Source organism: Cetorhinus maximus, unplaced genomic scaffold (assembly GCF_964194155.1).
Source record: "Cetorhinus maximus unplaced genomic scaffold, sCetMax3.hap1.1 HAP1_SCAFFOLD_115, whole genome shotgun sequence".
Taxonomy (NCBI): domain Eukaryota; kingdom Metazoa; phylum Chordata; class Chondrichthyes; order Lamniformes; family Cetorhinidae; genus Cetorhinus; species Cetorhinus maximus.
Genome location: NW_027596123.1, coordinates 950,226 through 964,853, shown reverse-complemented (window position 1 = coordinate 964,853; position 14,628 = coordinate 950,226). Strand labels below are relative to the sequence as shown.

The following is a 14,628-nucleotide window of genomic DNA, read 5'->3' as shown; positions in this document are numbered from 1 at the left end:
TCTGTCAGCAGTGTCCTCTCTCTCTGAATATTACTGTATCTGTCAGAAGTTTCCTCTCTCTCTGAATTTTACTGTATCTGTCAGCAGTTTCCTTTCTCTCTGAATATTACGCTATCTGTCAGCAGTTTCCTCTCTCTCAGAATATTACTGTATCTGTCAGTAGTTTCCTCTCTCTCTGAATATTACTATATCTGTCAGTAGTGTCCTCTCTCTCTGAATATTACTGTATCTGGCAGCAGTCTCCTCTCTCTCTTAATATTTCTGTATCTGTCAGTAGTTTCCTCTCTCTCTGAATATTACTGTATCTGTCAGCAGTGTCCTCTCTCTCTCTGATGATTACTGTATCTGTCAGCAGTTTCTTCTCTCTCTGAATATTAGTGTATCTGTCAGCAGTTTCCTCTCTCTCTGAATATTACTGTATCTGTCAGTAGTTTCCTCTCTCGCTGACTATTACTGTATCTGTCAGCAGTTTCCCCTCTCTCTCAATATTACTGTATCTGTCAGCAGTTTCCTCTCTCTCTGAATATTATTGTATCTGTCAGCAGTCTCCTCTCTCTCTGAATATTACTGTATCTGTCAGCATTGTCCTCTCTCTCTGAATATTACTGTATCTGTCAGTAGTTTCCTCTCACTCTGAATATTACTGTATCTGTCAGCAGTTTCCTCTCTCTCTGAATATTACTGTAACTGTCAGCATTGTCCTCTCTCTCTGAATATTACTGTATCTGTCAGCAGTTTCCTCTCTCTCTGAATATTACTGTATCTCTCAGCAGTTTCCTCTCTGAATATTACTGTATATGTCTGCAGATTCCTCTCTCTCTGAATATTACTGTATCTGTTAGCAGTTTCCTTTCTCTCTGAATATTACTGTATCTGTCAGCAGTTTCCTCTCTCTTTTAGTATTACTGTATCTGTCAGCAGTGTCCTCTCTCTCTGAATATTACTGTATCTGTCCGCAGTGTCCTCTCTCTCTGAATATTACTGTATCTGTCAGCAGTTTCCTCTCTCTCTGAATATTACTGTATCTGTTTCAGTTTCCCCTCTCTGAATATTACTGTGTCTGTCAGCAGTTTCCTCTCTCTCTGAATCTTACTGTATCTGTCAGCAGTGTCCTCTCTGAATATTACTGTATCTGTCAGCAGTTTATCCTCTCTGAATATTACTGTATCTGTCAGCAGTTTATCCTCTCTCTCTGAATATTACTGTATCTGTCAGCAGTTTCCTCTCTCTCTGAATATTACTGTATCTGTCAGCAGTTTCCTCTCTCTCTGAATATTTCTGTATCTGTCAGCAGTGTCCTCTCTCTGAATATTACTGTATCTGTCAGCAGTGTCCTCTCTCTCTGAATATTACTGTATCTGTCAGCAGTTTCCTCTCTCTCTGAATATTACTGTATCTGTCAGCAGTTTCCTCTCTCTCTCTGAATATTACTGTATCTGTCAGCAGTTTCCTCTCTCTCTGAATATTACTGTATCTGTCAGCAGTTTCCTCTCTCTCTGAATATTACTGTATCTGTCAGCAGTGTCCTCTCTCTCTGAATATTACTGTATCTGTCAGCAGTGTCCTCTCTCTCTCTGAATATTACTGTATCTGTCAGCAGTTTCCTCTCTTCCTCAATATTACTTTATCTGTCAGCAGTGTCCTCTCTCTCTGAATATTACTGTATCTGTCAGCAGTTTCCTCTCTTCCTCAATATTACTGTATCTGTCAGCAGTTTATCCTCTCTCTGAATATTACTGTATCTGTCAGCAGTTTTTTCTCTTCCTCAATATTACTGTATCTGTCAGCAGTGTCCTCTCTCTCTGAATATTACTGTATCTGTCAGTAGTTTCCTCTCTCTCTGCTTATTACTGTATCTGTCAGCAGTTTATCCTCTCTCTGAATATTACTGTATCTGTCAGCAGTTTATCCTCTCTCTTAATATTACTGTATCTGTCAGCAGTGTCCTCTCTCTCTGAAGATTACTGTATCTGTCAGCAGTTTCTCTTTCTGATGATTACTGTATCTGTCAGTTGTTTCCTGTCTCTCTGAAGATTACTGTATCTGTCAGCAGTTTCTCCTCTTTCTGAAGATTACTGTATCTGTCATTAGTTTCCTCTCTCTCTGAATATTACTGCATCTGCCAGCATTTTCCTCTCCCCCTGAAATTTTTTTTATATGTCATAAGGTTGCTCTCTCTCTTAATATTACTGCATCTGTCAGCACTCTGCCCTCTTTCTGACAATTACTATATCTATCAGCAGTTTCCCTTCGCTCTGTATATTACTGTGTCTTTCAGGAGTTTCCTCTTTCTCAGAATATAACTCTATCTATCAGCAGTTTCACCTCTCTCTGAATATTACTGTGTTTGTTAACGGTTTCCCCTCTCTGAATATTACTGTATGTGACAGGAATTTCCCCTTGGAATATTACTGCATCTGCCAGTTTCCCCTATCTCTGAATGGTACTGTATCTGTCAGTTTCCTCTCTCTCTCTGAATATTCCTGTATCTGTCAGTCGTTTCCTATCTTTCTGAATAATTCTGTTCCTGTCAGCACTTTCCTCTTTCTCTGAATATTATCGTATCTGTCAGCCGTCTCCTCTCCCTGTGAACATTACTGTATCTGTCAGCAGTTTCCTCTTTTCCTGAATATTACTGTATCTGTCAGCAGTTTCTCTCTGAATATTGCTATCTGTCTGCGGTTTCCTCTTTATCTGAATATAACTGAATACTCACCCCCCTTACCCCCATACCCGCACCCTAACTGCCTTTACCCCATACCCTCACCCTAACTCATCCCTCTTATCCCATACCCTTGTCCTAACCCCTCTTACCCCCATACCCTTACCCTAATTCACCTCTCTTACCCCTCAGCATTTCCCCTCTCCGAATATTATGTATTTGTCACCATTTTCCCCTCCCTCTGAATATCGCTGCATCTGTCAGCATTTTCCCCTCTTTCCAAATATTACTGTATCTGTCAGCAGTTTCCCTTCTTTCTGAATATTACTGTATCTGTCAGCAATTTCCCTTCTTTCTGAATATTACTGTATCTGTCAGCAGTTTCCCTTCTTTCTGAATATTACTGTATCTGTCAGCAGTTTCCCTTTCTGAATATTACTGTATCTCTCAGCAGTTTCCCTTCTTTCTGAATATTACTGTATCTGTCAGCAGTTTCCCTTCTTTCTGAATATTACTGTCTCTGTCAGCAGTTTCCCTTCTTTCTGAAGATTACTGTCTCTGTCAGCAGTTTCCCTTCTTTCTGAAGATTACTGTCTCTGTCAGCAGTTTCCCTTCTTTCTGAAGATTACTGTCTCTGTCAGCAGTTTCCCTTCTTTCTGAAGATTACTGTCTCTGTCAGCAGTTTCCTCTGAATATTATTGTCTCCATCAGCAGTTGCCCCTCTCTCTGAATATTACTGTATCAGTTAGCAGTATCCTCTCTTTCTGATTATTACTGTATCTGTCAGCAGTTTCCCTTCTTTCTGAATATTACTGTATCTGTCAGCAGTTTCCCTTCTTTCTGAATATTACTGTATCAGTTAGCAGTATCCTCTCTTTCTGATTATTACTGTACCTGTCAGCAGTTTCCTCATCTCTGAATATTACTGTTATCTGTCTTCACAGCATTCTTTCTCTTTGCATGATTAGATGCGTTACTCTGTTGTATAATTTGTGTTTGTTTTCTTTGACAGACAGCCTGTTACTAAACATAACTTCCGTCAGTATCGCGTTTTGGGAAAAGGAGGCTTTGGTGAGGTGAGTCCTGCGTTCTTCAGTCAGCTGAAGGTGGAATTTTTTGTAATCCCTGCATTCCCTCTCTGATCTCTGTGTCCCCCGCCCTCTCAGGTCTGTGCTTGTCAGAACCGAGCCACGGGGAAGTTGTATGCCTGTAAGAAGCTGGAGAAGAAACGAATCAAGAAGAGGAAAGGAGAGGTCATGACTTTAAATGAGAAAGAGATTTTGGAGAAAGTGAACAGTAGGTTTGTAGTAAGTACATGGATTGGTTTTACTCGCAGTGCACCAAGAACAGGAACCTTAGCAGCATCAAATTGTGTGTTCATTCAGCAGCACCCCCATACCCTCACCCTAACCCCCTTACCCCACACCCTCACCCTAAGCCCCTTTGCCCCATACCCTCACCCTAACCCCATACCCTCACCCTTACCCCATACCCTCACCCTAACCCTCTTTGCCCCATACCCGCACCCAAACCTCATACCCTCACCCGAACCCCCTTACCCCCGTACCCTCACCCTAACCCCAGAGCCTCACCCTAACCCACCTTACCCTCACCCTAACTCATCCCCCATATCCTCACCCTAACCCCCATACCAGTGGGAAGCACTAAAAAGCAAGATCCTAATTGTACAAATTTGACATGTCCCCTACAAAAATAAGAGTGGTACTGCCAAATCTAGACCTCCCTGGTTGTCTAGAGGAATACAGGGGAAGATCAAACAGAAAAAGAAAGCGTACGATAGGCACAAAGAATTAAGCACTGCAGATAGCCTAGACGAATATAGGAAGTGCAGGGACGAAGTAAAAAAGGAAATAAGGAAATCAAAGAGAGGACATGAGAAAAGATTAGCAAGCAAAGTTAAAGATAACCCAAAAATGTTTTACCAATACATTAATGCTAAAAGGTTAGTTAAGGAAAAAGTGGGACCTATAAGAGATGAAGATGGAAACTTGTGTGTAGATGCAGAGGCTGTGGGAAGGGTTTTGAATGAATATTTTGTCTCCGTGTTTACAAAGGAAAGGGGGGATGTAGATATAGTACTCCAGGAGGAACACTGCGAGATATTGGATGGGATAGTTATAAAGAAAGAGTAAGTTCTCGAAGGGTTGAAATCCTTGAAAGTTGATAAGTCACCAGGGCCAGATGGATTGTTTCCAAGGCTGCTGAAGGAAGTCAGGGAGGAGATAGCAGATGCTCTGAGGATAATTTTCCAATCTTCACTAGATACAGGGCAGGTACCAGAGGACTGGAGAAATGCAAACGTAGTTCCATTGTTTAAAAAGGGATCAAAGGAAATGCCAAACAATTATAGGCCAGTTAGTCTTACATCGGTGGTGAGAAAATTAGTAGAATCAATCCTGAGAGATAGGATTAACTATCATGGAAAGGCATGGACTAGTCAGGGATGGTCAGCATGGATTTGTTAAAGGAAGGTCTTGCCTCACAAATTTGATTGAATTCTTTGAGGAAGTGACAAGAAGGGTTGATGAAGGTAGTGCAGTGGATGTTGTGTACATGGATTTTAGCAAGGCATTTGACAAGGTCCCACATGGCAGATTGGTCAGGAAAGTAAAAGCCCATGGGATTCAGGGTAATGTGGCAAACTGGATAAAAGGTTGGCTTTGTAACAGGAAACAAAGGGTAATGGTCGATGGATGCCCTTGCGAATGGAAAGTTGTCTCAAGTGGTGTTCCACAGGGTTCGGTGTTGGGACCCTTGCTGTTTGTGTTATATATTAACGATTTGGACGTGAACGTGGGGGGCACGATTGGGAAATTTGCAGATGACACAAAGATTGGCCGAGTAGTGGATAGTGTAGAGGATAGCCATAATCTCCAAAACGATATAGATGAGTTGGTGAAGTGGGCGGTAAAGTAGCAAATGGATTTTAACATAGAGAAGTGTGAGGTCATACATTTAGGGAAGTCAAACAGTTACAGGGATTACACAATAAATGGAAATATACTAAGAGGGGTAGATGAAGTGAGAGATCTTGGCGTACAAGTACACAGGTCCCCGAAGGCAGCAGTTCAAGTAGACAAGGTTGTAAAGAAGACATATGGAATGCTCTCCTTCATTGGCAGAGGTATAGAATATAAAAGTAAGGATATAATGTTGGAATTGTATAAAACACTGGTGAGGCCACAACTGGAGTATTGTGTGCAGTTCTGGTCACCACATTACAGGAAGGATGTAATAGCTCTGGAGAGAGTGCAGAGGAGGTTTACAAGAATGTTGCCAGGGTTAGAAAAGAGTAGCTACGAGGAGAGATTGGATAGGTTGGGGTTATTTTCCTTAGAACAAAGAAGGCTGAGAGGTGACTTGATTGAGGTGTACAAAATTAAGAGGGGAATAGATAGAGTGGACAGGATAAAATTGTTTCCCTTGATGGAGAATTCTAGAACCAGGGGACATAGATTCAAGATAAGTGGCAGAAGGTGTAGGGGGGACATAAGGAAGAACTTTTTTACGCAGAGGGTAGTGGGTGTCTGGAATTCGCTGCCCAAGTTGGTGTTGGAGGCAGAAACTTTAAACTCTTTTAAAAAGTACCTGGATCTGCACCTAAAGTGCTGTAAGCTGCAGGGCTATGGACTGGGCGCAGGAAGGTGGGATTAGAAAGGGCACCTAGGTGCCCTCAGGCTGGCATGGACAAGATGGGCCGAATGGCCTCCGTCTGTGCTGTAACTTTTCTGTGGTTCTATGGTTCTATATCCTCACCCTAACCCACCCCCCTTACCCACATTCCCTCACCCTAACCCCCTTATCCCCATATCCTCATGTTAACCCCCGTAACCCCCATACTCTCACCCTTACCCCCATATCCTCAGCCTAACCCCCCCTTACCGCCATACCCTCACGCTAACTCCCTTACCCCCATATCCTACCCTAACCCCCATACCCTCACCCTAACCCCCTTACCTCCCATACCCTCACCCTAGCCCACTTACCCCATACCCTCACCCTAACCCCCATACCCTCACCCTAACCCCCTTACCTCCCATACCCTCACCCTAGCCCCCTTACCCCATACCCTCACCCTAACCCCACACCCTCACCCTATCTCCCTTAACACCATACCCTCGCCCTAACTCACCCCCTTACCCCCATACCCTCGCCCTAACTCACCCCCTTACCCCCATACCCTCACCCTAACTCACCCGCTTACCCCCATACCCTCACCATAACGCCCTTACCCCCATACCCTCACCTTAACCCCCCTTACCTCCATACCCTAACTCACCCCCCTCATCCCCATACCACCACCCTAACCTCCTTACCCCCATACCCTCACCCTAACCCCATACCCTCACCCTAACCCCATACCCTCACCCTAACCCCATACCCTCACCTTAACCCCATACCCTCACCTTAACCCGATACCCTCACCCTAACCCAATACCCTCACCCTTCCCCCAAACCCTCACCCTTACTCCCATACCCACACCCTAACCCCCTTACCCCCATATCCTCACCCTAACACCCTTACCTCCATTTTCTCACCATAACTCACCCCCCTCATCCCCATACCCTCACCCTAACCCCCTTAGCCCCATATCCTCACCCTAAGCTCCATACCCTCATCCTAACCCCCTTTACCTCCACACCCTCGCCCTAAATCCCTTACCCCCATACCTGCACCCTAACTCTCACCCTGACCCCCTTACCCCGTAACCTCACCCTAACCCCATACCCTCATTCTATCCCCCTTAGGCCCATGCCCTCATCCTAACCCACTGTGCCCCCATACCCTCACCCTAACTCACCCCCCTTACCCTCATACCCTCACCCTAACTCACCCCCCTTACCCCTCACCCTAACCCCCTTGCCCCATACCCTCACCCTAGCCCCCATACCCTCACCCTAGCCCCCATACCCTCACCCTAGCCCCCATACCCTCACCCTAACCCCCGTATCCCCGCACCCTAACCCCCTTTACCCCATACCCTCAGCCTAACCCCTTACCCCCATATACTCACCCTAACCCCCTTTGCCTCCATACCCTCACCCTAACTCACCCCCTTACCCCATACCCTCACTTGCTTACCCCCATACCCTCACCCTAACTCACCCCCCTTACCCTCATACCCTCACCCTAACTCACCCCCCCCTTACCCCTCACCCTAACCCCCTTGCCCCATACCCTCACCCTAGCCCCCATACCCTCACCCTAACCCCCGTATCCCCACATCCTAACCCCCTTTACCCCATACCCTCAGCCTAACCCCTTACCCCCATATACTCACCCTAACCCCCTTTGCCTCCATACCCTCACCCTAACTCACCCCCTTACCCCATACCCTCACCTGCTTACCCCCATATCCTCACCCTAACTCACCCCCCCTTACCCCCATACCATCACGCTAACCCCCTTACCCCATATCCTCACCCTAACCCAATACCCTCACCCTTAGCCCCATATCCTCATCCTAACTCACCCCCCTTACCCCCATGTCCTCAACCTAACTCTACCCCCATATCCTCACCCTAACCCCCTTACCCCAAAACCTCACCCTAAACCCATACCCTCACCCTATCACCCTTAGGCCCATACCCTCATCCTAACCCACTGTGCCCCCATACCCTCACCCTAACTCATCCCCCTTACCATCATACCCTCACCCTAACTCACCCCCCTTACCATCATACCCTCACCCTAACTCACACCCCCTACCCAATGCCCTCATCCTAACCCCCTTGCCCCATACCCTCACCCTAGCCCCCATACCCTCTCCCTAACCCCCTTATCCCCACACCCTAACCCCAACCCCTTTTACCCCATACCCTCACCTAACCCCCTTACCCCCATATCCTCACCCTAACCCCCTTTGCCCCCATACCCTCACCCTAACTCACCCCCTTACCCCCCTTACCCCATACCCTCACCTGCTAACCCCCATATCCTCACCCTAACTCACCCCCCACCTTACCCCCATACCATCACTCTAGCCCCCTTACCCCATATCCTCACCCTAACCCAATACCCTCACACTTAGCCCCATATCCTCACCCTAACTCCCTTACCTCCATGCCCTCATCCTAACTCACCCCCCTTACTACCATATCCTCAACCTAACTCCACCCCCATATCCTCACCCTAACAATGCCCCCATACCCTCACCCTAACCTCCTTACCCCCATATCCTCACCCTAACCCCCTTACCCCCATATCCTCACCCTAAACCACCATACTCCCATACCCTCACACCAACCCCCATACCCTCACCCTATCCCCTCTTAAAGCCTTACCCTCACCCCAACCCCCATAAACACACCCTATCTCCCTTAAACCCATACCCTCACCCTAACCCCCTTACCCCCATATACTAACCGTAACCCCCTTTGCCCCCATACCCTCACTGTAACTCACCCCCTTACCCCCATACCCTCACCCTAACTCAACCTATTACCTCCATACCTGCACCCTAAGCCCCTTTGCCCCCATACCCTCAACCTAATTCACCCCCGTACCCCCTAACCCTCACCCTAACCACATTGCACCTGTACCCTCACCCTAACCTCCTTACCCCATACCCTCACCCTAACCCCCCATACCCTCACCCCCCTTATCCCATGCCCTCACCCTAACCCATCCCCCTTACCCCCATATCCTCACCCTAACTCACGCCCCTTACCCCCTTACCCTAACCCCCATACCCCCATACCCTCACCCTAACTCACGCCCCTTACCCCCATACCCTTACCCTAACCCCCTTACCCCCATACCCTCACTCTAACTCACCCCCCTTACCCCTATATCCTCACCCTAACTCACCCCCCTTACTCCATATCCTCACCCTAACTCTATCCCCTTACCCTCGCCCTAACCCCCTTACCCTCATCCTAACTCACCACCCTTGCCCCCATACCCTCACCCTAACACTACCCCCATATCCTCACCCTAACTCTACCCCCATACCCTCACCCTAACCCTCATATCCTTACCTCAACCCCCATACCCTCACCCTAACCCCCTTACCCCATACCCTCACCCTATCTCCCCTTAAACCCGTATCCTCACCCTAAACCCCTTACCCCCATACCCTCACCCTAACCCCATACCCTCACCTTAACCCCCCCCTTACCCCCATACACTCACCCTAACTCCCATACCCTCACCCTAACCCCCCCTTACCCCCATACCCTCACCCTAACCCCCATACCCTCACCCTAACTCCTCTTAGCCCCATATCCTCACCCTAACACCCATACCCTCACCCAAACCCCCCTTACCCCCATATCCTCACCCTAACCCCCTTACCCGATACACTCACCCTAAGCCCCATGCCCTCACCCTAAGCCCCATGCCCTCACCCTAAGCCCCATGCCCTCACCCTAAGCCCCATGCCCTCACCCTAAGCCCCATGCCCTCACCCTAAGCCCCATGCCCTCACCCTAAGCCCCATGCTCTCAGCCTAAGCCCCATGCCCTCACCCTAAGCCCCATGCCCTCACCCTAAGCCCCATGCCCTCACCCTAAGCCCCATGCCCTCACCCTAAGCCCCATGCCCTCACCCTAAGCCCCATGCCCTCACCCTAAGCCCCATGCCCTCACCCTAAGCCCCATGCCCTCACCCTAAGCCCCATGCCCTCACCCTAAGCCCCATGCCCTCACCCTAAGCCCCATGCCCTCACCCTATCCCCCATGCCCTCACCCTATCCCCCATGCCCTCACCCTATCCCCCATGCCCTCACCCTAAGCCCCATGCCCTCACCCTAAGCCCCATGCCCTCACCCTAAGCCCCATGCCCTCACCCTAAGCCCCATGCCCTCACCCTAACCCCCATGCCCTCACCCTAACCCCCCTTACCCCCATACCCTCACCCTAACTCCTGTTAGCCCCCATATCCTCACCCTAACACCCATACCCTCACCCAAATCCCCCTTACCCCCATATCCTCACCCAAATCCCCCTTACCCCCATATCCTCACCCAAATCCCCCTTACCCCCATATCCTCACCCTAACCCCCTTACCCCATGCCCTCACCCTAACCCCCATGCCCTCACCCTAACCCCCATGCCCTCACCCTAACCCCCATGCCCTCACCCTAACCCCCAAGCCCTCACCCTAACCCCCATGCCCTCACCCTAACCCCCGTGCCCTCACCCTAACCCCCATGCCCTCACCCTAACCCCCATGCCCTCACCCTAACCCCCATGCCCTCACCCTAACCCCCATGCCCTCACCCTAACCCCCATGCCCTCACCCTAACCCCCATGCCCTCACCCTAAGCCCCATGCCCTCACCCTAAGCCCCATGCCCTCACCCTAAGCCCCATGCCCTCACCCTAAGCCCCATGCCCTCACCCTATCCCCCATGCCCTCACCCTATCCCCCATGCCCTCACCCTATCCCCCATGCCCTCACCCTAAGCCCCATGCCCTCACCCTAAGCCCCATGCCCTCACCCTAAGCCCCATGCCCTCACCCTAACCCCCATGCCCTCACCCTAACCCCCATGCCCTCACCCTAACCCCCCTTACCCCCATACCCTCACCCTAACTCCTGTTAGCCCCATATCCTCACCCTAACACCCATACCCTCACCCAAATCCCCCTTACCCCCATATCCTCACCCAAATCCCCCTTACCCCCATATCCTCACCCAAATCCCCCTTACCCCCATATCCTCACCCTAACCCCCTTACCCCATGCCCTCACCCTAACCCCCATGCCCTCACCCTAACCCCCATGCCCTCACCCTAACCCCCATGCCCTCACCCTAACCCCCAAGCCCTCACCCTAACCCCCATGCCCTCACCCTAACCCCCATGCCCTCACCCTAACCCACATGCCCTCACCCTAACCCCCATGCCCTCACCCTAACCCCCATGCCCTCACCCTAACCCCCATGCCCTCACCCTAACCCCCATGCCCTCACCCTAACCCCCATGCCCCACCCCTAACCCCCATGCCCTCACCCTATCTCCCCTAACCCCCCTTCCCCCCATACACTCACCCTAACTCCCATACCCTCACCCTAACCCCCATGCCCTCACCCTAACTCCTCTTAGCCCCATATCCTCACCCTAACACCCATACCCTCATCCAAATCCCCCTTACCTCCATATCCTCACCCTAACCCCCTTACCCCATGCCCTCACCCTAACCCCCATGCCCTCACCCTAACCCCCATGCCCTCACCCTAACCCCCAATCCCTCACCCTAACCCCCATACCCTCACCCTAACCCCCTTACCCCCCGTACCCTCACCCTAACACCTATACTCTCACCTTAACCCCCTATACCCACTCCCGAACCACCTTACCCTCATCCTAACCCCTCTTACCCCCATACCATTGCTTTAAAAGCCCTTACCACTATACCCTCACCCTAACTCATCCCTTACCTGTCTACCATCAACCTACCCCCTTTACAACCATACCCTCTCCCTAACTTACCCCCTTACTCCATAACCTCGGACTAACCCACTTTACATACATACCCTAGCCTAGCTCTCCCCTTACCCCTAAAACCTCACCCTAAAGCCCTTTACCCCCATCAGCTTGCCCAGCAATCCCCCTTTACCCCAAACGTTCGCCCTAACACCCAGCGCACTCCCCTTCCCCACACTCAATCCCCCTTCATGCAAGATCTCCCCCTCCTCACATGATCTCCCACTCCCCTCAGATTCTTACCCTCCCACTGTGCTCTACCCCTCTCCCCACCTCCCGCCCGCCCCTCTGCCCCACGCTTCGCCCGGCTCTCTGTCCCCCTTCCCCGCTCTCTTCCCCCTTCCCGCTCTCTGCCCCCTTCCCCGCTCTCTGCCCCCTTCCCCGCTCTCTGCCCCTCCTCCCCGCTCTCTTCCCCCCCTCCCCGCTCTCTACCCCCCTCCCCGCTCTCTACCCCCTCCCCGCTCTCTACCCCCCTCCCCGCTCTCTTCCCCCCCCTCCCCGCTCTCTTCCCCCCCCTCCCCACTCTCTTCCCCCTCCTCCCCGCTCTCTTCCCCCCCTCCCCGCTCTCTTCCCCCCCTCCCCGCTCTCTTCCCCCCCTCCCCGCTCTCTTCCCCCCCTCCCCGCTCTCTTCCCCCCCTCCCCACTCTCTTCCCCCCTCCCCGCTCTCTTCCCCCTCCTCCCCGCTCTCTTCCCCCCCTCCCCGCTCTCTTCCCCCCCTCCCCGCTCTCTTCCCCCCCTCCCCGCTCTCTGCCCCCTTCCCCGCTCTCTTCCCCCCCTCCCCGCTCTCTTCCCCCCCTCCCCGCTCTCTTCCCCCCCTCCCCGCTCTCTGCCCCCCTCCCCGCTCTCTTCCCCCCCTCCCCGCTCTCTTCCCCCTCTCCCGCTCTCTTCCCCTCCCCCTCTCCCCCTGCTCTCTGCCCCCTCCCCGCTCTCTGCCCCCCCTCCCGCTCTCTGCTCTCGCCCTCACCCTAAATCCCCTTTCTCGCTATACCCTCGCCAGACTCCCTCTTTACCTCCATACGCTCATCCTAACTCCCCTTTAATCTCATATCCGCACCCTAACTCCCACTAAACATTCCCCCAACCCCCTCTGTCTCTGTCACTCTGCCCTGCACTCTTCCCCTCCTCCTGTTGTGTGGCGTGTTCCTCGTTGTGTGGCGTGTTCCTCGTTGTGTGGCGTGTGCCTCGTTGTGTGGCGTGTTCCTGTTGTGTGGCGTGTTCCTGTTGTGTGGCTTGTTCCTGTTGTGTGGCGTGTTCCTGTTGTGTGGCGTGTTCCTGTTGTGTGGCGTGTGCCTCGTTGTGTGGCGTGTGCCTCGTTGTGTGGCATGTTCCTGTTGTGTGGGGTGTTCCTGTTGTGTGGTGTGTGCTTCGTTATGACCTGGTTTGTTTCCTGTAGGTGAGCCTGGCCTATGCGTATGAAAGTAAAGATGCTCTGTGCCTGGTTCTAACTCTAATGAATGGAGGAGACCTCAAGTTTCACATCTATCACATGGGAGAGGCTGGCTTTCAGGAGGCACGAGCTGTGTTCTATGCTGCGCAGATCTGCTGTGGCCTCGAGCACCTGCAGAGGGAGCGAGTGGTGTACAGGTGGGACTCTCATAACCTCTTCTCATGTGATCTGTCATCACCGCCTTTCTGCTGTTAGCACTTTCTCCGTCTGTCATTGACTTTGATCACCCGTTCCCTCTGGGGCCTCTTGGCGTTCAGTGCTGTGCCCTCTCCGCCCTACAATCTCTCTGCTGTGCCTCACTGACAGAACTCTCTTTTACAGGGACATGAAGCCGGAAAATCTGCTCCTGGATGACCAGGGTAAGTGAGCAAAACAGTGTGGAACATCGCAGTGCGCTGGGTGTACACTGGGTGTGGGCAGCGGGGTGTCTGTACACTGGGTGTGGGCAGCGGGGTGTCTGTACGCTGGGTGTGGGCAGCGGGACGTCTGTACACTGGGTGTGGGCAGTGGGGTGTCTGTACGCTGGGTGTGGGCAGCGGGACGTCTGTACACTGGGTGTGGGCAGAGGGGTCTCTGTACACTGGGTGTGGGCAGCGGGGTGTCTGTACGCTGGGTGTGAGCAGCAGGGTGTCTGTACACTGGGTGTGGGCAGCGGGGTGTCTGTACGCTGGGTGTGGGCAGCGGGACGTCTGTACACTGGGTGTGGGCAGCGGGGTGTCTGTACACTGGGTGTGGGCAGCGGGGTGTCTGTACGCTGGGTGTGGGCAGCGGGATTTCTGTACACTGGGTGTGGGCAGTGGGGTGTCTGTACGCTGGGTGTGGGCAGTGGGGTGTCTGTACGCTGGGTGTGGGCAGAGGGGTCTCTGTACACTGGGTGTGGGCAGCGGGGTGCGTGTACACTGGGTGTGGGCAGCGGGGTGCGTGTACGCTGGGTGTGGGCAGAGGGGTCTCTGTACACTGGGTGTGGGCAGCGGGGTGCGTGTACACTGGGTGTGGGCAGCGGGGTGCGTGTACACAGTATGGGCAGCAGGGTGTCTGTACACTGGGTGTGGGCAGCAGGGTATCTGTA

General features: G+C 51.9%; 1 protein-coding gene across 1 annotated transcript in view; it reads left to right on the top strand.

Annotated features, from left to right (window-relative positions):
* grk6 (G protein-coupled receptor kinase 6) overlaps positions 1-14,628 on the top strand; it is a 208,197-nt gene that overhangs the window by 153,867 nt on the left and 39,702 nt on the right. Inside the window, exons 7-10 of the mRNA XM_078534833.1 lie at positions 3,675-3,738; positions 3,829-3,969; positions 13,506-13,696; positions 13,881-13,918. Coding sequence (XP_078390959.1) covers positions 3,675-3,738; positions 3,829-3,969; positions 13,506-13,696; positions 13,881-13,918 — 434 coding nt within the window. The remainder of the gene's footprint in view (positions 1-3,674; positions 3,739-3,828; positions 3,970-13,505; positions 13,697-13,880; positions 13,919-14,628) is intronic.